General features: G+C 47.2%; 1 protein-coding gene across 3 annotated transcripts in view; it reads right to left on the bottom strand.

Moving 5' to 3' along the window:
- LOC146809841 (uncharacterized) overlaps positions 1 to 20313 on the bottom strand; it is a 219376-nt gene extending 199063 nt beyond the window's left edge. For all 3 annotated transcript variants that reach the window (XM_085616714.1, XM_085616712.1, XM_085616713.1), the window contains exons 1-3: positions 19789 to 20313; positions 8764 to 8890; positions 177 to 290 (exon numbers count right to left, since the gene is read on the bottom strand). In XM_085616714.1, coding sequence (XP_085472840.1) covers positions 177 to 290; positions 8764 to 8890; positions 19789 to 19797 — 250 coding nt within the window. In that variant the 5' untranslated portion in view covers positions 19798 to 20313. The remainder of the gene's footprint in view (positions 1 to 176; positions 291 to 8763; positions 8891 to 19788) is intronic.
- Between the last annotated feature and the right edge of the window lie 4399 nt (positions 20314 to 24712).

Genomic DNA, 24712 nt, shown 5'->3' with positions numbered 1-24712 from the left:
TAGAAAAACAAACATATGAAACATGTGCAGTGATACCAATGTGGCAAAACAAAAACTTTTGTCTACATTGAGAAACTTCTGGAGGAATCAAGACGATTCAATACGACTGGCTAATAACTTTTTTAATCTAATATAGAGCATTTCAGAGTTCTTCAAACATCTTAGCATGTATGTACCTCTTTGGATTTTCAGGGCCTGTTTACTTTGCTGGCGAGGCTGTTGATAGGGGGTGAACAAATCATGCGTCTTTTTAATTCGAAACACTGTCTCTGGATTAACAATTGCATACCCTGTGAGAAAGACAATAAGAGTTCTGGTTAAAGAAAGTACAAATAGGCAGAGGTATATATTTAATATTTAAATAGTGAACAGTTATATTGTGAATTTCTAAATGCTGTACTAGTAGGACGTAAAATGCCTCTAAATGTAGTTGTATTGGCGATCGAAGCTCCCATGCCTCCTCATTCAGACTGCTAACAAGGGTGCTAATTGGGTTACTGGTTTTAAAGGATAAGCACCCAGTCAACAGGACGTGGAACACATCTACCGGCTCATTTCAGTGAAACAATAGATACCAGTAGCCACAACTGGAATCTGAGCTGCTGGATTTAAAATAACCAGCTCTCTGTTAGGTCTTTTCTTGGGGCCTAAGGGCAGTGAGAGGGTACTGGGAAATGCAACAGTTATTGCTATTCACTAATGGTCTACTAGGGCCACAAGTCGGTTACATTAAAACTGAAGTAGTCACATTTAGCACATAACTCTCTTAGGGTAGGGTAGTGAGACGGGAAGCTTAATCCAGGTAGTGGTGTAGGTTTAGACACTCCGAATAAGTGACATCTTATATAACGCTTGGTAATTTGAATCTCCGGACAGTACTTGTTTTGCAAAAAAGAAAGTGACTGAATTGTCCATGGGTAAAATGTTTTACAACATAAACTACAAATAAAAACACACAACTGCCTAGCACCATCTGGAAGAGAGTTCCAACTCCAGCCCCAGATTTCCAACGCCAAAACTGACAGGGAAATAATCAAGAAGGGACGCAAAATACACCAGGTCAGGGAAAGGGGAAACCCATAGATCCTAAGACAGGGATAGATGTTGCTACCCTAAAGAAGACTACGGCATGTCATAACTGTCACAAGATCAGGCATTGGAAGCACGAGTGTAGATAGATCCAATCCAGCTGAAACAGATTAAGCAGGAGGAAGTGGTACAGACGTCTGAGGTCATCAATACAGTGACGAGACCCAGGTCTGTACAAGGGGGGACAATAGGTCCGCAGGTGCTAGTTTCCCAGCCACAGAGAATCCTACAAGGAACCCGAACTTACCAGCAGATGCCTTTTATTGAGACCTTTGATGAACTCGATTCAGACCCATTGCAACGACGATGCCTAAGGGGGGAGGAAGACTGTACCCTTGGAGCAGTCTTGGAGGTAGAACAGAGAGGACCGTATGTAGAGGCAGATGTTGATGGTCACCCAACTACCTTCTTGGTTGATACGGGTGCTACCAGCTCTACTGTGAGATCTGCAGTAGTTCCCAACTTACCCCTCTCGGGACAATTGATTCAGGTTGCAGGAGTGGTGAATAAGAAAATTACTAATCCATTGACCAAACTAATACCTGTGAGAATAGACACCTTTCATGATCAACACCAATTCGTGGTATGTGACTCAAGTCCAGTCTGTCTGATGGGCCGTGATCTTTTGTGTAAATTGAACTGCACCATCTATTGCACGCCCAAGGAGTAGAGCTACAGACTAGTGATGATGATGCTACATTTAAGGTGGTAAACCAGAATTTGTGTCTAAATGAATTTCCTATGTTGACAGTTGAGGAACTCCCACTCGACCTGAGGGACTCTGTCTCTTTGGACGTATGGGATTTCACGGGAGAAGAGATAGGACTAATCAAAAGAGTTTAGCCAGTTAAGCTCCAAGTCAAACCTAATGCTGAGTTTCCGAGAACACCTCAGTATAATCTGTCACCGGAGACGATTGCAGGAATCAAACCTGTGATTGAGTCTATGATCGAACAGGGAATTCTGAAGGAGATAATGGGGAGTCCATGTAACTCACCAATTATGGGATGACAGACTCCGAGTGGGAAGTATAGGATTGTGCAAGACCTGTGAAAGGTTAACACGATTGTGGTTCCATGTTGTCCTGTGGTACCAAATCCATCAGTGATTCTGTTTCAGATCCCATGTGAAGCTGAATGGTTCACTGTGATTGATTTGTGTCAAGCATTCATTTCGATATCTTTGCATGAGGAAAGCCAATTTTGATTTGCTTTCCAGCTGGAAAATTGTGTGTTAACATGGTGTCGTATTCCTCAAGGGTATACAGAGAGTCCACCGATCTTTAATCAGCTCTTGAAAAAGACTCTTGAGAGTCTCATACTGCCACAGAATTCTGTTCTCGTGCAGTACATTGACAATCTTTTGATCGCGTCTGAGACGGAGGATGCTTGCAGGAACGATACCGTTGCCTTACCGAATCATCTAGCAGAAAATGGACACAAGGTGTCACCAAATAGGCTGCAATACTGTTTGCCCGAAGTTCAGTATTTGGGGCATCGAATCAAGAAAGGCAAGAGGAAGGTGTCACCAGATTGAATTGAGGCAATCATGAACATGACTGTGCCTACCACTCAAAAGGAGGATAGGATGTTTTTGGGGATGGTCGGATACTGTCGCCAATGGATTCCCAATTTTTCCTTGAAGGCAAAGCCTTTACAGAGGCTGACGCACAAGGACGTGAGTGATCCAGTACCATGGGATCATGACTGTTTGGTCACGTTTTTGGAGTTGAGAGAGAGAGCCTATGTTGTGCTCCAGCTCTGGGGATGGCAGACTATAACAAGTCCTTTTCATTGTTCTGTTATGAACAAGAGGGTTGTGCTTTGTCAGTCCTAACTCAGAGTCATGGAGGAGTACATAGACCAGTTGCCTACTTCTCAGCTACTTTAGATCCAGTAGCTTCAGTGTTGCCCGGATGTCTCAAATCCATTGCTGCAACAGGTGTCAGTATTGAGAGATGTGAGAGTATTGTTTTGGGTCATCCACTCCTGATGATGAGGACTAAGACACAGCATATGACAAACAATAGACTCACACGCTGTGAGCAGGTTATACTTCCCTCAGAGAATGTGACTTTGAAACATTGTTCTGTTCAGAATCCAGCTACTTTAAAGCCTTTGCCAAATATTGATGATGAAGATTGGGAGGACCATGACTGTCTTGATGTGACTGAATTCTGCACCAAACCGAGGCCTGACATTGTGGATGAACCTCTACCCGAGTCCAATGAAATCTTTTTCGTAGATGGTTCATGCTTAAGAGAAAATGTGGATCATAGCATTTGCTGTGTGTACCATTTCTGGAGTTGTGGAAGTTGCTTGTTTACAGGGAGTATACTCCACACAGGTAGCAGAAATCATTGCTCTGACTCGTGCCTGTTTAGCTACTGATCAAATCCGAATCACTATTTACACCGATAGTCAGTGGTTCGGTGATTCATGATTTCGGACAGCTATGGTCACAGAGTGGTTTCCTAATGTCATCAAGATCTCCAATAGGGAATGGGGAATATGTAAGACAATTGTTAGAAGCTTTACAACGTCCACAAGAAATTGCTGTGGTAAAATGTACATCCGATTGGAGGGGAAATGACTTTGTCTCTCTGGGAAACAGGTATGCCGAGGAAGTAGCACGTTTTTGTGCTGAACAAGGGTGCATATATTCACTGGAGATTATACAGGATAGAGCCCAGAGAGAACCGAGCTCAGCATGATGTTAGCCATGGCAGACACCTGGGATGAGCTCAAGCATCTGCCGGGAGAGGTTTCAGAAGAGGAAAAAGCTGTGTGGATCAGAGCAGGATGTGAGATAGGAGTTGAAGGGATTTGGGTTTCAAATGATGGTTGAGCAGTGTTGCCAGATGATTTATTGAGTCCTATGGCAAGACAGATTCATGGAGCAGTGCACCTTGGAAGGGATGCTATGGTGCGAGTGAACAGACGTGGTATAATCCACGGTTCCGTGCATCTGCTGAAGCAGTGTGTCATAGGTGTGTCACGTGTCAGCAGATGAATGCTGGAAAGAAGAATGTTGTTGCTTTGAGTCATATTGGGAGGTCTGGAGGGCCTTTCAACAGAATACAGCCCGATTTTATTGAGATGCCTAGATGCAATGGCTTGAGGTATGTTCTGGTTGTGGTGTATGTTTTCTCACGATGGGTGGAAGCCTATCCAACGAGAAGGTGTGATAGCCTTACAGTAGCAAAGTTGTTGCTTAGGGAGCTGATACCGCGGTTCGGATTTCCAACTTCATTGGAGTCGGATAGAGGAACACATTTCCAGAGTGAAATCATGAAATTATTTTGTGCTACTTTGAATGTTGACCAGAGGCTGCATTGTAGCTATCGACCAGAGGCTTCTGGTATCGTGGAACAGATTAATGGGACTTTGAAAATGAGAATGGCAAAAGTGTGTTTGTCTACGTCTTTGAAATGGCCGGATGCATTGCCACTGGTGTTGATGAGTGTTCGCAGTACAGCTGATAGGAGGACAGGTCTCCTGCCCTATGAGATTCTGATGGGGAGGGCTATGCGGTTACCAGCAGTGCCATCGACGACCTTGATAAACATCACAGATGATATGACCCTTGACTATTGCAAAGGACTGGCTGATGTGGTCCGTTCTGTGTCTCACCAGGTGGAAGCTGCAACTACCCTGACCTCGAGGGACCTCTGCTATGACCTGCGTCAAGGTGATTAGGTGCGCGTTCGTAAACACATGAGGAAAAGTTGCCCGATGCCTGTTGGAGAGGTCCTTACCAGGTGATTATGGTGATGAATACGGCAGTGAAGTGTGGAGGCTTACCGAACTGGATACATACCTCCCATACTCGGAGAGTTTCAGGACCCTTGGAAGAAACAGCCCTTCTTGTAGAAGAAATTTCAGCTGTGGCAGAGAGGCCACTTGAGAGGGCAAGCCAAGCTGTGTGGTTCGCTGACAAAGCTGGTTTACCAGAACAAGCTGAGGAGGGTTATGCTACACAAGACCCAGGTATTGACTCTGAGGGAGAAGGTAACGTTGCGAATGGTATAGAGTCAGACTTAGCTGAAGTAACTGGTGTGCAAGTTGGTCAGGGGAAGAGGAGAAAAGATGACACCATAGAAGAATTGTGGCCTGGGAGACAAGGAAGGCTGAATCTGAGACTAGCTCCTTAGAGGGATCTTGCTCCTGTGTCAGAGACTTCAGAATCCGAACTGAGTGAAGTGGAGCAAGCTCAGGAGGGTCCAAGAAGGTCGAGGAGAGTAAGAGTCCCTTGTCAAAAATACGCCGCCCCGGAGTGGACTTATCTAGTAACAGATGCCGGAAGTGGTGGGGACCGGAAGACTGAGGTCTTCACGAGTGATCAGCAGAACGCCCAAGCTGAAAATCGAGGTGGGATTGATAGTTCCTGGACTGGTAATAGAGGGATTGTTGACAATAACTGTCCCGATACCTCCAGTCTCGAGCAAGGTGCGGATTCTGATCCTTCAGGAATTGTCTTTTCCGACTTTTGCTTATCAGCCACCAGCTCGGCATGAAATATTGCAGCGTGTGCTAATCGAAATTTGATCTGAACTTGTAAGAGAATGTGAATGTACTGTGAACTGTAAATAAATGTCTCAAAGAAGAAAACCTAGGTCCAAGAGGAAGAAGAACACATTTAGGGTTTTTTACTGCAGAAGAAGAAAAAGGGCTAGGGAAATCTCTTTGGACTGTGTATATATAAAATCAGGGGAACTGAACTGTGAACCGAATTTCCAGAACTTCAATGAACTGTGTTCGAACTGTTTGAGCAACAATCTGAGGTGGAAAGAAGAGACTTTTGTGTATCCTCTTATTGAGCTGAACCGACAAGCCAGAGATGGAGTCTGGAAGTTCGAACCGTAGGTCTAAGTGTGTAATAGGTACATTTATTGTAGGAGTGATAGTAGCAATAATAGTAGTTGTTGTTGTATCTGTAATCATTTCACACGATGCAGAAGTTGGGGAAGTGGGAGGACAAGAGAGGTCCACACCTATTAATTCTAGCACAAAAGAGGGTATCGTAGGAGCTGAAAAAGCTATGCTAGATCAAACTAGTTGTATGTTGCATGTAGATGTAGAGGTGATTATACGCTTAATGCATATGCAAAGCTGCTATATGAGTATGTAAGTACGATGGATGTGAGAGCCTGTTATGTGTGTATGTAGTTGCCAGCGTCTGTGGAGGAGGGTATCCGATACCATCATCTTCCTTTGACGTATGGTATTACTTGTAGTTTGTTAATTAGTATGTTTTATGACATGGGTCACTATGAGTATTATTTTCCTAACTATGATGTAGTGCTTTCGGAAGTTCCAGCTTATAAGCATTTGAATGAGTATGATTATTACAAACAGGAAGATAGAATAGGGAAGTATTTTATACCTACTGTAACCCTAGATACAGCTTATGCACACCGACACAACTTAACATGTTCACTAACAGATGTAGAAAATAGGTTTATAGACCAAGTAGAACATAGGCATAGACAATTAATAGGGAATTGTTACAACAAGGGAGGTAAAGTTGAGTGGACCAAGGAGGAGTTAGCTCATAAGGCAAAAGGGAGTAGTGGTCTAATTGTGTTAGACTTTGAGCAGAGAGGGAAGTTATGTGTGAGACAAATACAAACTTACTGTGATAAGGTCTTCGTGGGAGAGAGTGTATGTGATCATACTTTCACCATTGAGGCCTCGGCAAGGACATTTTTGCAGGATGCAATACAAGTGGTGCCAAATGCGTATTTTGTGTGTGGGAAGAATGCCTGTGTGCGATTGCCAATTAATTGGTAGGGTACATGCTATGTGGCGGTGGTATTTCCCAAGATTTATCATGTGGAAGATTTGGACCATTTGGAAGGTGGATTACATCCTAGAAGGAAGCGAGGTGCGAGTGCAGGAGAAATTGTAGGGGATGTTTTTGGAACATTGATACCAGGGTTAGGAGTGGTGTTGAATGATGTCAATATTAGAAAATAGTCGACCATTGTGGATAAGTTGTCAGCAAATACAGCTCAGTCGTTGTTGCTTGTAGATGGAGAGATGGTGCCGATAAGGGCTATGGTGATACAGACCCGTCTTGCTTTAGACGTTTTACTGGCAAAAGAGGGTGGAGTCTGTAAAATGCTGAAGGTCCAACAGTGCTGTACTTATATATACCTGACAATAGCAAAGATCTGAAGAGGTATATAAGCAACATTACTGAGATACATCATGAAGTGCATTACCTAGCCACAGAAAGAGTTTGGGACAAGGTGGGAAAAGGATTTTCTAAGGTAGGGAGTTGGTTTGCGTCCCTAGGAAAGGTAATTCTGGGTTACATTTTGAAACCTATCATTATAGTGTTAGAGAGGTAGAAGGAGACAGGATGAGTTAGGAGAAGGGGTTAGAGGATTGATATGGGAAGAGTATCTTAGAACAAACTCTTTAGCTTTAGTCATCTGATTTTTCATTGTGAAAGTGCTTCTTAGGTAGTCTTCACAAGCTGACACCTTTTTACTGACTTTACCTGGGAAATGCCAAGTAGGGATGTCACCTTAGAGATAGTGTAGGGATAGTCTAATGTTTTTCACTTCTATGTACACATGAAGTCTGACTTAAATGTTGGGGCAGTTCTCGCCTGTGTTCTATTTTTAGAGTTGTTTATTCTTTTCATGATCCACTGGAGTAGGCTAATTCGTAGGTTTGGTTTTGTATTAGTTCCGATGTATTTCTACAACCTCGTCTTGAGGTGCTTGTATTTTCAGCTGTTTGTGGGTTTGTAATAAACCCCCTAAACTGAAGTCATAGTCTGTGGTCCTTGAGTCCAGATTAGTTTTGGAAAGTTCATTCTGTGAAGTGTTGTACCTCCTCTTTACACTTCTCGGCAGGTAAAAAGAGACATCAACCTGAGGTTCCGTGTTAAATTCTGTAGTGGAACCCAGCCTTATCAACTATTTACAATAATCTTGGCAGTTTTCATGAAGCATTTACTCATTGCTGAGCACAACAATCAAGTGGGCTGGCACCTGCTGAACTAATACACCTTTTGTAAGAATGGATGATTCTTTTTTACCTTCTGTGCTGGGCTTTGGAACAAGAGAAAACAATAATATGCCTTGTTCAGAACTAAAACGGTAAAACTGGGAAGACAAAGTAATACTTTTCTAGGGAGAATATTGCTTTAAATTGCTTTGCATTCTCAAATTTAGGAACAACATACTGCCCAATCTCTCTAGAAGGTGAAGACAGATTACATTCTCAAAATAAAAACACACTATCCCTATTTACAGTATTGTAAATGAGAATCAAACAGGTTTTAAAATGCCTAAAGCACACTATTGCAGGTAGAATTACATCGTACTGCAGGTTTTTAAACCCTAGTACTCCGCTTCTATTAGTTATTATCTAGCAATCTGTGCAAAATGTGACATTAGCATGGAGGGAATTGTTTCACTTATATTTGTATTTAGTTCTAATACATCATAGTGCCAACATCTCAACAGTTAAACACAAAAAAGCCACGAGAAAAAGGTAACTTAAACTAGTTACATTGGGAAAATAAAAAACTAGATTGTATGTTAGAAAATAAAAAGCTATTGCACAATTCCTCACTGCAACTTGTACATTGTCATTTGTCTCGCTTTAAAATTACAGATAGAACACAAATATCATAATGTTTGCAGAGGTCTCCTACCTAACGAGATAAGAGCGCTGTGGATCTCTCTCATCACGTTTGTGTAGAACTGCTTCTCCCGTTCCCCCAAGAGACTCCACTCCTCCTCAGAGAAATAGACCGCAACATCACTGAACATAACTGGCGCCTAAAGAGATAATCATTAATTACTCTGTGATGTCTTATTTTACTGTCTTTTATGATGCATGCACACATCTATCAGTTGTATGTTATAAATAAATGGAAAATCATGTAATGGTAATGGTAGAGCACAGAATATAATGAAGCACTTTCAGAATGTTCCTGTATTTTAAACAGCAGGCACTAATTTGTATTTTACAAGCAAGTCAGACAATTGGCGGTGATTTAGAAAACAGCAGATGTGTTTAAGCTGCACTGGAGCAGCAGTAGTTACTGAAAGCAATAAACATTCAAGATGTGGCCTAAAGCGAAGAGAATTGCTAAATAACTGACAGATAAATGGTAAGCAACAACCAACTTTCATAAAACAAAATCAAAGAATGAGTTAAGAACACAAACAACTTATAGCCAAGCATTGCTAAATGTATTCAGTATACCAGAATATGCACACAAAAAAATTAAATTAGAAATTGTAATGGCAAAATCTAATATATTTATGTGAACAAAAAAAAAGATGTTTGCATGGGTGCTATTGAAAAATGCCCCAGCTGTTTCACTTTTAAAGTGGTCAACTTATCGTTAAACTTCATTTAGATACCTATTATTCATTGACAAAATGAACTAGTCTTCTCATGCCATCACAAGATAAAACTGTTCATTTGGCTCTTGCTCTGCCATTGCATATCATTTTACATCTGATGTCTCGTGTTCAAAACTAGCCAGATAGATTATCATTGAAGACAAAAGTTAAAGACTTTTATATACCATGTATTTCTATTATGTTATCATGTAATTTCCTGTTTCTGAAAAATGCAATATGGGCTTTGTACGTCTTTAAAAGGCTGTAAAGGAAAGAGACTGCATAAAAATCTTCTTGTCTTTTAAGAAAAATCAGGAACCTACAAGTTAGCTTTTATTTTGCATGTGTTTTTACTTTCATATTTGAATTATTTTCATAGTCAACTAAATCACAACATATACATTAATATTTAAGTCAGTATTAAGAAATATAAGGTAGCACTAATAAAAAAGAATTTAAAGAAACAATGTAAAGCTAGCAAAATGCTGAATAATTACAATCACATTATTTCAGATTATTGTTAAAAATAGATATGTAGAAATGAGCTAAAAAGAAATCTTAACCTATTTTTTGTGTGAGTGGAACAGTCATTTCCTTTAAAGATGAGTAATCTATGTCTACCAGTACAACACAGACCTGACCTTACCCTTTCCATTGAAATTAGAAAATGTAGAAACTTTTTGAAGGCTGGGGTGTCCCGCAAGAGGAATGTGAATGGAACACAATACCTCAAATGTGTTGTGTTCACCATACTTTTGCAATATACCTTTCTATGTTTCGACCACAAACCCACTGTAATCCTAAATTAGCAAATGCAGAAATTACAACAATATGGCAAAGTGTCTGTATTTGCAAATCCCGGCACCGAGGGTCAAAATCCACAGAAGACAGACATAAAGTTTTCCCCTAACACATTAATTAATGTGCAAATCAAAGGTAAACCTTTCTCCTCAGATGGGCTTGAGAATCAGGCAATGTCGGTGTCAGAAATGGCATGATCTAGTGTCTTTGACAATCACAAGCAGCGCAGGAAGTAGAGAGAAGCCTCACCTCTCGACACAAAAAGGGGATATGACAGCTGATAAATGTTGTCTGATATGATTTAGGATTAAATTACTGTCCTTCAATAGTAATGTCATTTATGTACCCCGTCCCCCTAATCAAAGTATCTCTCACCGTTTAGGCTTCTAAATCTGGTCTCTTACATTCTAAATACCATTTCCACCACTGTCTAAATCAGGTTTTCTTATACTGTGCTTCATGCATTAAAACCGCATTTCACAATTTGCAAGCCTTAAACTCTACCCTTTGAATTATTTGCTTTACATTCCCAATAGCTGCTGTTACAGGACTTTCACTTTCTGCACTCTGCCCAGCCTCTCCAGAAGTTGCAGGAGCCATTCCAAGTGGAAGAACAGTGAGGTTACATAACAGCTGACAAGACAACCATTATACGATTTGGGGTGGGCAACACCTGTGGAGTTCGTCTCCGCGGAATTACCTAAAAACTCAACGAGATTCCATGGATTTCCGCAAGCCAGAGGGCACTGCTTGTTTCTGCCGCTCAAATATATTTTCTACTTGAGCTGCAGTTTTCTCAACATGAGCAATAGCGACCTGCTGCGACCGCCCACATTGAGAAATCCTGCTAGGAGGCATTCTAGCGCTTGATTTTAGCACTCACCAACTTAACATCAGCGAGCTGCCCGCAAGAAAAAACTCCGCCACACAGGAGTTTTTTCTAGAACTCCGCGCTTGGGCAATTCTCCGCCGCAGGAGCAGAGTTTACCACCCACCGCTATATACGATACAGTCCTTGCTGGGAGACAAATAATTATAACAAATGTCCTAGCTCTGTGCTATGTGCGCATACATCTGGGTGTGTCTCAAAGTGTGATATTAATAGACCATAGTGGTATGAAGAATCTGGAAATGAGCGTTGTGGGGTTTGCTGCAAGTACCCTTGAGTGTTATCACAGTGGTAACAAAGTTAAATAATCCTGGCTGAACAGCTTTTATAGATACTATCCGTTCCTACTTTCCATCTGAGTTAAGGCCTGGGCATGGGACTGAAACTTCCCAACTAAGGTGCCGATTCCGATCCGTTAAAAATATTCCCCGTATGAATCGTATCCGGATTTTTTTACGTACGAATTGTACAAGTCCCGTACAAACTGGCAAGTACGATTCGTATGTTAAAAAATCCATACGAATCGCATTGGGAAGATTCCCCGACACGTTCTCGGGTCGGAAAAAGTGTCCGACAAGTCCCCGGACAGTTTTACATACAAATCGGTAAACTGAAGTCCGAGCGCGCAAGTACGATCCGTCCTGTCCGTCTGAATGCACAATCGTATGGAAAAAACACCGTACGGAGCGAACTCCCATAGCAACCATGGAGACGTCCAAACATGAGCCCGCATACGCCCGGTACACCCCCCCAGCCCACCCCCCCAAGTACGCGCCGTACCCCCAGCCCCCCATGTACGCGCCGTACCCCCAGCCCCCCATGTACACGCCGTACCCCAGCACCCATACATGTACGCTCTGTACCCCCACGCCCCCATGGACAGTGCCTACCCCCACCCCACCCTGTAGGTACGGAGCATACCCCCACCCCCATATGTACGGTGCATACCCCCACCCCACCCCGTAGGTACGGAGTGTACCCCCAACCCCGTATGTACGGTGCGTACCCCCACCCCCGTATGTACGGTGCGGACCCCCACCCCACCCCGTAGGTACGGAGCATACCCCCACCCCTGTATGTACGGTGCATACCCCCACCCCCGTATGTACGGTGCGGACCCCCACCCCACCCCGTAGGTACGGAGCGTACCCCCACCCCCGTATGTACGGTGCGTACCCCCACCCCACCCCGTAGGTACGGAGCGTACCCCCACCCCCGTATGTACGGTGCGTACCCCCACCCCCGTATGTACGGTGCAGACCCCCACCCCACCCTGTAGATACGGAGCATACCCCCACCTCTGTATGTAAGGTGCGTACCCCCACCCCCGTATGTACGGTGCGTACCCCCACCCCCATATGTACGGTGCGGACCCCCACCCCACCCCATAGGTACGGAGCGTACCCCCACCCCCGTATGTACGGTGCGGACCCCCACCCCCGTATGTACGGTGCATACCCCCACCCCACCCCGTAGGTACGGAGCGTACCCCCACCCCCGTATGTACGGTGCGGGCCCCCACCCCACCCCGTAGGTACGGAGCGTACCCCCACCCCTGTATGTACGGTGCGGACCCCCACCCCACCCCGTAGGTACGGAGCGTACCCCCACCCCCGTATGTACGGTGCATACCCCCACCCCCGTATGTACGGTGCAGACCCCCACCCCACCCCGTAGGTACGGAGCATACCCCCACCCCCGTATGTACAGTGCGTACCCCCAACCCCGTATGTACGGTGCGGACCCCCACCCCACCCCGTAGGTACGGAGCATACCCCCACCTCCGTATGTACGGTGCGTTCCCCCACCCCTGTATGTACGGTGCGGACCCCCACCCCACCCCGTAGGTACGGAACGTACCCCCACCCTCGTATGTACGGTGCATACCCCCACCCCACCACGTAGGTACGGAGCGAACCCCTACCCCCGTATGTACGGTGCGGACCCCCACCCCCGTATGTACGGTGCATACCCCCACCCCACCCCGTAGGTACGGAGCGTACCCCCACCCCCGTATGTACGGTGCGTACCCCCACCCCCGTATGTACAGTGAGGACCCCCACCCCACCCCGTAGGTACGGAGCATACCCCCACCTCCGTATGTACGGTGCGTACCCCCACCCCCGTATGAACGGTGCGGACCCCCACCCCACCCCGTAGGTATGGTGCGTATCCCCACCCCCGTATGTACTGTGCGGACCCCCACCCCCGAATGTACGGTGCATACCCCCACCCCATAGGTACGGAGCGTACCCCCACCCCCGTATGTACGGTGCGGACCCCCACCCCACCCCGTAGGTACGGAGCATACCCCCACCTCCGTATGTACGGTGCGTACCCCCTCCCCTGTATGTACGGTGCGGACCCCCACCCCACCCCGTAGGTACGGAGCATACCCCCACCCCCATATGTACGGTGCGTACCCCCACCCCACCCCGTAGGTACGGAGCGAACCCCTACCCCCGTATGTACAGTGCGGACCCCCATCCCCGTATGTACGGTGCGTACCCCCACCCCACCCCATAGGTACGGAGCGTATCCCCACCCCCGTATGTACGGTGCGGACCCCCACCCCCGTATGTACGGTGCGGACCCCCACCCCACCCCGTGGGTACGATGCGGACGTGTAGGGATGGGGGTACGGTGCGTACCGGGCCCCCTTTTCGTCATGCATCGCGGCGTACTTAGCTTTTCCGGCACTTTTTGGGTCCCGTAAAAATGTTGCCGTCCGAAGTGCTGTGGGTACGAATCGTACTTGCTGATCCGTAAAACGCTGCCTGACTCCGTGCGAATGTCGCGTACGCGGTGTCTCGGATCCGAATTGTGGGTATATTTTAGCCGGTCGTTTTTTTTTACGATTCGTACGGAAATGGTGTTTCTGTACGAATCGTACTTGCGGGTTTGTAAGGTGTTTTTCCCGGGTATGAGTCGGACGGAGAAAACGCTCCGTCCGACGGTTCGTACCCGGGTTTTACAGGATCGGAATCGGCACCTAAGTGTGTGGGCTAACACTCCGTTATCCATAGATAACGGGGAATCTTCCCTGCTTGTGCTGTTACAACTTCTCTGTGGTCCATGAAACAGCGGACCATGCCATCATATGTATTTGCAATGTTAGAGGCCATTTGGACAACAAAATTATGCGGTTCCAGTCTTTCTTGGCAGGCCACACCTAGCCGGTGAAACTGGGCCCTTTTCATTCCTGGGTTAGTAAGCTGAGTTTGGGGCTTGCCCATATACATCACTCTCAGCAGTCTTGTTCAAGATATACCTGCATCCACTTTTTAATATTTTTCTTAGTTTCCAAGTGTTTGTCCACTGGTATGCTGACCTGATGGCTAGCTGTCTTCACTCAATTCCTAAAAGAATCTTATGAATTTTTTTTTCTTATGTATCATATAGGCCTCAGTTTACTGTGTCACTTCAATTGAATAAATCAGTGGACAACTTTGCTGCCAAGGTGGCACCGATTATAATATCCAAAACTAGAATTATTTATCTTCACCAGCTATTTTTATTTTACTCATTTTGTGTGGCATTCTGTAGGTTTAAACACTTACACACGTTTGTGACAGTTTGTCAGAACTTTGAGTGGAGTTAAGTAAGGTTTGCTTTACAGGTGGAGAATCAGACCTAAGGGTCGTCCACAGTGTGTGATAGGCCCTCTAGTTTCTTAGCTGCAACAATGATCTTGTAATGCCTGGCATCCAAGCAGTGGAAGTTTTTTATTGTAAGAATATGGAGTCTCTAGTGTTTGGAGATTTATCAGGAACAAAACCACTAACCCCAACAAACTTTCCTGAACGGCTGTTCAGTTTTTGGTACCTTCATGGTGAAGCCACACGTCTGGTGACAAGCAAATTTTTGAAGGCACTGCAGGTAGGGAAAGCAACCAGGGAGAGTCCCGCAATTCCAGTCCCACATTCAATGCTGCAAGAAAACTAGTCTCGGGCACCTCCATCTGCTAAGCTACTATGACAAACAAGGAACAGTAGACATGCAACAGCTGGACTGGTAGTATAAGATACAAGCAAGTACATGAAAAATCGAACTCTGGCAAACAAAACCTAGGAAAAGGTGCATGAAGACCTATACACCGAGGCTTAAACCTGTGGTAACAAACTGAAAGAAGAAAGCACTCACCAGAAGATAGAAATAGATAGCCCACAAATGAGTCTTGTTATGGGCAAGAAACATGGTTGGATTGGGATCACAATTCGGCACGGGCACTCCCAAAAAAGTGGCCCACATTCCTGGATTACGCTTGTTCACGAAACAGCATTTGGCTAGTCTCATCGGGTTAATTTTTAAAGAAATTTTTAATAAATTATGTATTTTAAAGCTCTTAGAGCCAGAAACAATTGTGAAAACTAGAAACACTACATTTTGGCGGGGCGGGTGAACTGAAATAAAGTGGCCCAAAGGCCACAACTCCTGATATGACTATGTTGGCCACCTGGCCGTTTTCTTTAACCAGTATTACTAGAATTTTAATGCTCTTGCCAGTACGAAAATGAAGAAAGACACCTAAAGCTGGTATTTTCTCCCCTGATCAATATGTACTTTAAAGTTTGAACAGTAAACGTAAGGTGAAAGCAGTTTAAAATGTGGTCTAAAGCTTCTTTAATGATCCGTGACTGATAGTTAAAACGAAACAAAGGAAGAAAAGCCATGTTAAGAAGGAATACAGACTTGTTTATTATTGAATAAAGAATCCTCTCTCATAAATAGGTTCCAGCCTTTGCAGATTCTTAAAAAATGAGCAAACAGAAGGTTATGTTTTTTTATTATAGTTTTATATAGAGTAAACTCGGCCAAAGGGCGCAATTATATGAGCACCAGTTACACTACAGAAGATCAAATTCATTTTTATTTTAGGCCTTGCACAATGAAGTCATTTGCCCAGAATCACAGGGTGTTGATGAGAGGCTGGGACTTGAACCTATTTCCATAGTTGCACATTCGGCAGCTCTGACCCTGACATTACATCATCAAATGTTTCTGCTCTGGGAAGGTGCTTCACAGTGAGGTTCATAAAAACATACCCCTCCCCCACACCCACACCAAGGACTGAAAGGCACAGTAGGCAAGGAGCCAACAACAGACCCTCAGCAAGGCCATTCACTTACCCCAGCCCAGCCAGCTGTAGCCTCAGGGTGATGGCCTGGCAGGGGCGGGGAGAAGAAAAGCACAAAGCTGCTGCTGCTCCAGCAGAGGAGTGGACATTGCTTCTGGGCGTCTGCACCGGCCCCCGGGGAGGCCAAGATAAAGTCTACAGTCTAACAGTGGCCTGGTGGGGAAGACAATAAGGCTCTCTGGGCCGGTTGACAAAAGCCGCCCCACTGGTGACCCATCGGTCAATGCACGACTGCCCGCCTTCCCAATCCGATGCTGGCAAGAAATACCCAAAGCACAGGAAGGAGATGAGCAGGTTCAGAAGCCAGAGCAAGCCAGGAGCTGCCACAAGAGCTCTTCAGTGTCTAGGACCAGGATGTCAGCAGGGAGGAGAGACACGCACCGAAGAAGCAAAGAATCGCCATCAGGAAAGAGAGCACATCAGAGAACACCCCAGAAGATCGACAACTCTCCACCAGGGAAGACAGGTTGGCAGAGAATAACCACACGGACAGTCTGACACGACAAGGCCCATCTGCAAACACAATTGGGAGAATAGATGGAGGAAAGCAGCGGCAGGGGCCCCAAAGGCAGGCAGCAGTTGTAGAACCCCTCCTCAGGAATAAACGGAGTACTGCTGTGGACTTTAAGTTACTCGTTTTAAGTACAGACAATTCATAACCCAACTCATTTGGATTCAAATTAGCACTCTTCAGGAGTAATTCTGAAACAGAGAACAGGAAACCCCATGTTACTACGAATAACAGGAGCGGATGACAGCAGACATCATAATTACATATGCCTCCCGGGAGGGTCGATAACGGACCTCAGTGCGTCCATCCACTATGGTGACTAAGAATCGCACAATCACAGTGCACATGTATTCCTGCAAACAGGGGCCTGGTCTTCGGGGAGTAGAGCGTCACGCCGCCTCCTATGCTAATAGTGGCGGGATGCTCTGAGTGACGCTAAACCCGTTGTTCATTCAAAGCTTACATTTTATTCAAAGTCCTGGCTAATGTACAAGAAAACCATGTTTTTTCAAATTCTAAATGATTAAACGTAAACCAAGTAAATAGCAAATCGCAGAGTATTTTCTGCCACGTTTAGTTCATGAATCTAACAGCCCAATCAATAAATGAGCTCAATCTAATCAAATTGTAAACAAAGTATTTCTTCTGTTATTTGTAGTTCATAAAGCAATCTGCCCACCACATACCTCAATCTAATCAACTAGTATTCATAGTATGTATTCAGTGTTATTTGTAGCCCAGTAAACCAATTGCCAACGGCATAATCTTATCTAATTAAACGGAAAGTGCAGTATTTCTTCTATAAATAGTATATCACTAAACTAGAAAACGCTGGAGGTGCCTATGACCCTCATCTGTGTGTAGTGCCCCCGGCACTTATCAGAGGGTGAGGCGGCTCATGGTCCAGCAGAGGTGACTCGTTGCCATGGATACCAAGTCATTTCATGCCCGGCCGATTCGTGTACTCTATGTCGCGCTGTTCTAGTTATGAAGGAGAGCGGGGTTGTGTCCGTTCTCTCGTCACTTACTGTATAAAGTCAAGCGCATTACTTATCTCCATGCCACCCAGACACTGGCGGCGCCGCGCAGCCTGCCATCAACATCGAGTCCAGGTGGCATCAAGGATACAGATCCATTCCTCAACAATGTCCATGAGGTACATGTAAACGGTGCAGCCACTTCTTACATTTCTCGCTCCTCTTCATTTTATAGTGCCTACGAATATATACTTTCTTTACAGATATTGTGTTTCTGTCGTATTTTTATATGCACCGTGTGACTCGTGTATTGCGCAAACGGTGTGTAAAGTTACTTTTAGATGGCCAGGTTAGTTCAGGTTGTTGGACGGTGTTTACAGGGGGCGCAGTTGTGCGCTCTGGAGTGGAGGGTAAAGACAGGGGCAGATTTATAATCACTGGCGCATCCCTGCATATCAGCAGGGATGCGCCAGTTATTGTGCGCCACAGCTACGTCATCATGGATGCGCCGCATTTACAATGCGGCGCACCATGGGGCAAAAACGGCACAGATGCGTGACGCATCTGTGCCGTAAAAGTGGCGCATTGCTGGAGTTGCGTCACAAGCGCGATGCAGCTCCAGCAATGCTTTGGGGGGACCTATCTTCACAATGCTGCGTCAATCCTTACGCCTGCTTCAAGCAGGCGCAGGGTTTTGACGCAGCATGGTCTCAAAAGTGACTGAGTGAAATCTTGTAGATTTCACTCAGCCACTTTTAGGAGGCGTTCCTGCGACGGAACGCCCCCCCTGCACATGTACGCCTACTGCTGGCGCAGGGCTTTACAACGTGACGCATCTCCCAGATGCGTCACGTTGTAAATACCCCGCAGCATGGCGCAGGATTTGCGCCATCGCTGCGTCACTAAAGTGACGCAACGGCGGTGCAAATGAGGCGCAAGGGCCTTTCTTACAAACCATGCCAGTGGTTTATAATTATGTTATTAAGACCACTTGATCATCCATTCCTTGGCCTCTCTGCAGAGCGCACAAAGCAATGGTTTGTCACACATGCCCTAACTGTAAGACGCATTTTGCCTCGAAGTGTGTGAAGGACACGTATGCGGCTGTTCATTACGGACAGCTCAAAAGGAAAAGGAAATGTGTTCACAGGTGAGAAGAGTGTGGGTGGGTGTGAGTTAGGGCATGGTGAAGGGGGCAACACAAGGAAGTACGTGCAGAAGGCAGAGTGAAAAGACAGCGATGAAAAGGAAGAAGCTGTCGAGCAACATGCAGATGGAGAATTTCGGAGAGATTAAGTGCTAGGTGGTGAGAGACTGCAGAGCACGGCGGACTAAAGGGGAAAACGAGAGTGAGGCAATCCTAAAACAGCTACCCTACTACGGACGTAACAAATGTATAATTCACACCCTTAAATTTAAAACACTTTAATAACAAATTCATTGTTATTACAAACTCATCTAATATTGCTAACAAGCACTATGAACCCCAAAACGTATGCCCTCTTTAGGGGTGTGTGTTCACTGTTAAGTTATATGTCTGGATAAAATAACAGAAAACAGAGGCAGCCAATACTGATCAATGTTTTGAATTACTCACGAGAAATTATCAGTCGGTGTATCCAACATTTGCGGATAGAATGTCACTTATACACACACTAACCCCATAGAAATGACAAGCATAGCCATATGAAAACTTGGCAGCTATGCGCTATCTCTCGTGGCCATCCTAAACAACGCTCTAAGAGTACGCATGGAAAACGAATATATTTGTCATTTAACACAGGAGTCTGGTTGGTCTATCCCCTCCACACCAGTGAAAGAGATTTCTAGAAGCAGCCCCTCTGCTGGTGTAACATTATATTATGCAGGGCACGCCCCATCGTGGTAAAGCAGGTATTTTTCTGCAACTCCAGACCCCCTCCTTGGAGGGCAGAGGCTGCTTGTAGTGTGCAGTCCTGCTGCTGGAGCCAATTACTTCATGGCAGGTGCTTGAGTAGAAAAACAACTCACAATGCCCATGCTGGTGCTAGTTACGCGATGAGTAGAAGAGACCCTTCCTCGGCTTCGTGTATCCTGCAACGGACACACATGCAGTGTAGCGGAACAGACTTTCGTGCTGCCCGGCCTCTTGAAGGGTTGCGAGTCTTGAAATTCAGCGTCGTCTTGGTGGGGGAATGATTTAACCTAGCAAAGATAATTTCGAATCTCAGTTCTGTCTGTTGGGGATCACTATCTTCTGCATCACACAGTCCTCCTTATTGGTGGAGCAATATCATCTGCTCACAAGCCTTCCGCTGGTGGGGCATCAAGGTCTACCGCAGCTCAGTCTCCCTGCGGGGGATCAGGGTCTTCCGCACACCACCCGCCCCCTGCCGGGGGTTCGTGGGCTCGCTCTCATCTTCTAGGTGACACGTGTCCTGCAGCAGCTCAGTCGTACCGGGTGCTCCTGTGTCAACCACAGAACACTTCGTTCAGGGGGTTTGTCCCTTTAAGAGGGGTGAATGGGGCTGAAATACATCTCAGCAGGCGCGGGGAGTAGTAGGTTCACATCACGCATGCCTCCCGAATGTACCCTTCTAATGCAGACATGCGTGAAACTGCTTGCTGCTGCATCGCGCTACAAAACAGAGCTTGGAGCGCGCCTAATGCATGGCCATAGAAAAAGGACTTAGATGGCGAAGATTAAAGAAACAAGCATTTGCAATGCAATCGGTCTTGCCTTTAGGACTTAAAAAGTATTTAGTCATGCATGCAGCACATTATCCTGGGTGTTATATCTACTGTTCTAATTTAGCCCTACACAATGCCCCCTGAATGTGAAACACTATTTGGAACTCGCTAGCAATGCACTGAAGCAACACATTTTTAAACTGCTTCAATGCCTTATAAGCGTAGTATACAGAGGCGCAACTAGAGCCAAATTTCGGGGGGGAGCTAAATATTTGGGGGGTGGGGAGGGGGGGGGGGGGAGTGATTCTTCCAGCAATATGCAGAGTGGAGATGCAGGGGCTCTAAGAAGGGGTGAAAAAACAACAAAGCCTCGTTAGAAAGTAAATTATCTTTTAAAGACCCATGAAGTACTCGGGTGCGGCTGTGTGTGTGCCTGGGAAGCTGTTTTGGCCGGGGCTGACAAACACGACGGGGGGGCTGAAGCCCTTTGAGCACCATGAGCGTTGCGCGCCTAGTAGTATAAAATATGATAAAAAAATGGGGACTCGCCAAATAAGGGGACGCGCCAAATTCAAACCTGATTTCACCTATGCCGTGTGTGGAACGGCTGGAGGGCTTTTAACTTCCTAACCTCCCAACAGTGTTGCTGTCTGCTTCCCTGATCTCGCTGTGAGGGAAACGGCTGTGCTTCGCCTACATCACCCAGGGGGCTGTGCGAGCTGACGCCGAGCGTCACTAGAGGGCGCAGAGGACGATAAACACCGGGAGCGCCTCCCGCAGCGCGGGACGTGCCAAATTCAAACCTGATTTCACCTACGCCGTGTGTGGAACGGCTGGAGGGCTTTTAACTTCCTAACCTCCCAACAGTGTTGCTGTCTGCTTCCCTGATCTCGCCGTGAGGGAAACGGCTGTGCTTCGCCTACATCACCCAGGGGGCTGTGCGAGCTGACGCCGAGCGTCACTAGAGGGCGCAGAGGACGAAAAATACCGGGAGCGCCTCCCGCAGCGCGGGAAGCGCGGGCTCGCCCGGGCCTAGGGCGGGCCCGTCCTTGCCCGTCAGTTGCAGGAAGAGGCTGGGCTGGGCCAGCTCTCTTAGTACCCCCAGGGGCACCCCGCTTTCCCCCCTCCCCCAAATTAGGTTACCCAAAGAAAACACAAGAAACAGTTGTAAGTGGGTAACAAATGCTGCAGGTTTTATTACATAATTCCAGGATATGTAATAGGTGGGTTATCTTACGGGCGATCCAAGGGCAGGCGGCCATCTACTTCACCTGCCCGCCTGATGAGCCGGGCAGCACGGGAACGACCCGCAAGTGCTGCCCCCCAAGTGATTCTTTTTTACGATCACGTGCCGTTGAAATTCTACTCACACCCCCCCTCTCGGGGCGGAGCGTCGCATAGCAAGCCCCCGGTTGTTCAGGCCCACAACCGCCCGCAGGCCTAGCGGGGCGCCGACCGGCTTCCGGGACCTCTCTGGAGGCTCCTCGTTTTGGCTCAGGCACCACGTGGTGCCGCGCAGAGGTACCCTTTGTACCGGCCTGCTTCCAGATCGCCCTGTAACTCCGCCTGCAACGAAAAGGAAAACATTACAACGCTCAGCAAAAACCCCACCCCACGACGCCTACGCCGGGTAAGCGGTAGGGAGGGAAAAAGGCGAGGTGGGCGACAAAGAGGTCGCCAGTGAGGGTGGGGGAAGGCTAAATAGCCACCCCCTCACACCTGGGCCCGGAAGTGACGCGCATTGCGCGTCACTTCCGGCCCTGACACGAAGGGGGGCACCAGTACGAGTCCCTGCCCCCCGCCCCCCCCCGAAGGAGGGAGTGGGGAGGGGTGACCGGGGCCCCGGGGCCACTAAGGCGCCGACCGCCGAGTGGCCCCCTGCGGGGGCCACGGTCAGCGGCATAGTACCCCCAGGGGCACCCCGCTTTCCCCCCTCCCCCAAATTAGGTTACCCAAAGAAAACACAAGAAACAGTTGTAAGTGGGTAACAAATGCTGCAGGTTTTATTACATAATTCCAGGATATGTAATAGGTGGGTTATCTTACGGGCGATCCAAGGGCAGGCGGCCATCTACTTCACCTGCCCGCCTGATGAGCCGGGCAGCACGGGAACGACCCGCAAGTGCTGCCCCCCAAGTGATTCTTTTTTACGATCACGTGCCGTTGAAATTCTACTCACACCCCCCCTCTCGGGGCGGAGCGTCGCATAGCAAGCCCCCGGTTGTTCAGGCCCACAACCGCCCGCAGGCCTAGCGGGGCGCCGACCGGCTTCCGGGACCTCTCTGGAGGCTCCTCGTTTTGGCTCAGGCACCACGTGGTGCCGCGCAGAGGTACCCTTTGTACCGGCCTGCTTCCAGATCGCCCTGTAACTCCGCCACAGCCCTGGAGGCGGCTAACCGTCGCAGCCAGGGCCCCCCACCAACCCGCTATAGTCTTACCTGCACCTCTCCTATCTAGGGCTTCCTGCAACTAGCTGGAAGGGAACCATCCCTGCAGACAGAAGGGTTTGACATTCTGCCACCTCATGACAGTTTGACAGTGCTCGCGGGACTCAAACCCTGTGAGATCCCTTATAACCACAGGCCCAAGACATACCAGTGAGCTATAGCTCCTGGAGTTGTAGATGGCCCCATCTATGTCCCCAATCCCTAGACGCTATCCCAATCGGATAGGGTCTGTTGAAATAGAGGGGCCTGTGAAGATGTGCGATAACTATTCGCCCCCCAGCGGGAAGGTTACACCTATTCACAATCCTGGGCCTGCCCGCTTTGACTATTATGACGAGAAGGGTTACTTAACATTTGTACAGTCCCCTCAGATAGTTAACCTGGGGCACGGGAGTGCACCTCACTGCCAGCGCGTGACCATGGGCAAGGGGAGAGGTCGCCAGTGAGGGTGGGGGAAGGCTAAATAGCCTCCCCCTCACACCTGGGCCCGGAAGTGACGCGCATTGCGCGTCACTTCCGGCCCTGACACGAAGGGGGGCACCAGTACGAGTCCCTGCCCCCCGCCCCCCCGAAGGAGGGAGTGGGGAGGGGTGACCGGGGCCCCGGGGCCACTAAGGCACCGACCGCCGAGTGGCCCCCTGCGGGGGCCGCGGTCAGCGGCAAAGACGATGGTTTCTGCCTAGGATTGACATTCGTGACAAGACTCGGGTACAGTGGCATATGTACCCTTGTGGTGCCCATTTAATCGTTGTTTTTTTAGAGATCGTTCTGGGATTTGTTCTATCTACTGTCTTCCTGTTCTCCGTCTGTAGGTTGTTAAGTTAGTATCTAAGGAATGTGGGTTGTTTTTGTTTAGGGTGGGTCTTGGTACTCATCTCAACATGACCAAGAGGAAGGTTGGTGACAGGGTGGGGGGACTTTAGATGAATATTTAATCAGGGCAGAGTCGGCATTGAATCAAGAGATCCAAGCTGTTGAACGTAGACTCTCTTTAGAACCTGCTTTCTCATTGCCCTGTGACCAGCCCCCGGTAGCTCCACCTACCACCAGCAATCCCTGTATTGACGACAGCACCCCCCCTCTTCCCCTGCTTATCTCACCTACAACGGGGTCTCTTGATATGTCCCAGCGTTGTGTTAGTACACCGAGTTCACCGAGGGAGGATGGCTCTTAAAGGGAAAACGAAAGAACCGCCTAGTAAAAAAAGAAAAGGGCAAGGTGCTAGCAAGCAAACTGTTTTGTTGGCCCAACCAGAGGTTAGAGGGTCTCTAGTAAAGGGGAAGGGCTTAGATTCTAAGGGTAGACCACTGACGCAGGCTACGATTCAGCCTCTCTTGGATTCCCTAAGTGCTAGCTTTAAGGACCAACTAGTTGCCCTTATAGAACCCATTTTACATAGATTGGATCTGGTGGTAGAGAGGTTAGACATGATTGAAGCTAAATTTAATAGAAGTAAGATTTCTGATGTAGGGCTACCATCACAGTCGAATGGGGAAATGACCGATGGCGTTACCATAGAGGTCAGTAATGTTAGATCGACTATGACAACTAGGGCCCCGGTAGCTAATTTTCCTAGACGAGAAGTGAAGGATCAAATCTTAGCTACGGAAGTGGTCTCTAACAGGGGTATCAATCTCCATGTTGAGCAAAGTCGGCCTCTATTAGTTAATAGGGTAAGAAATGAGGAGGAGGGAGCTGGGGTTTTTAACACACTTCCCAATTTGCACCTCCCCCCTGACGCCACCTCTTACACAATAATTTTAGCAAATGTTCCACCTCTCACTGATGGGACCTATGAACATTGGTCTAACCTTAAG

The sequence above is a fragment of the Triturus cristatus genome, chromosome 7 (assembly GCF_964204655.1).
Source record: "Triturus cristatus chromosome 7, aTriCri1.1, whole genome shotgun sequence".
Classification (NCBI taxonomy): domain Eukaryota; kingdom Metazoa; phylum Chordata; class Amphibia; order Caudata; family Salamandridae; genus Triturus; species Triturus cristatus.
This window is presented reverse-complemented; position numbering and strand designations above follow the sequence as displayed.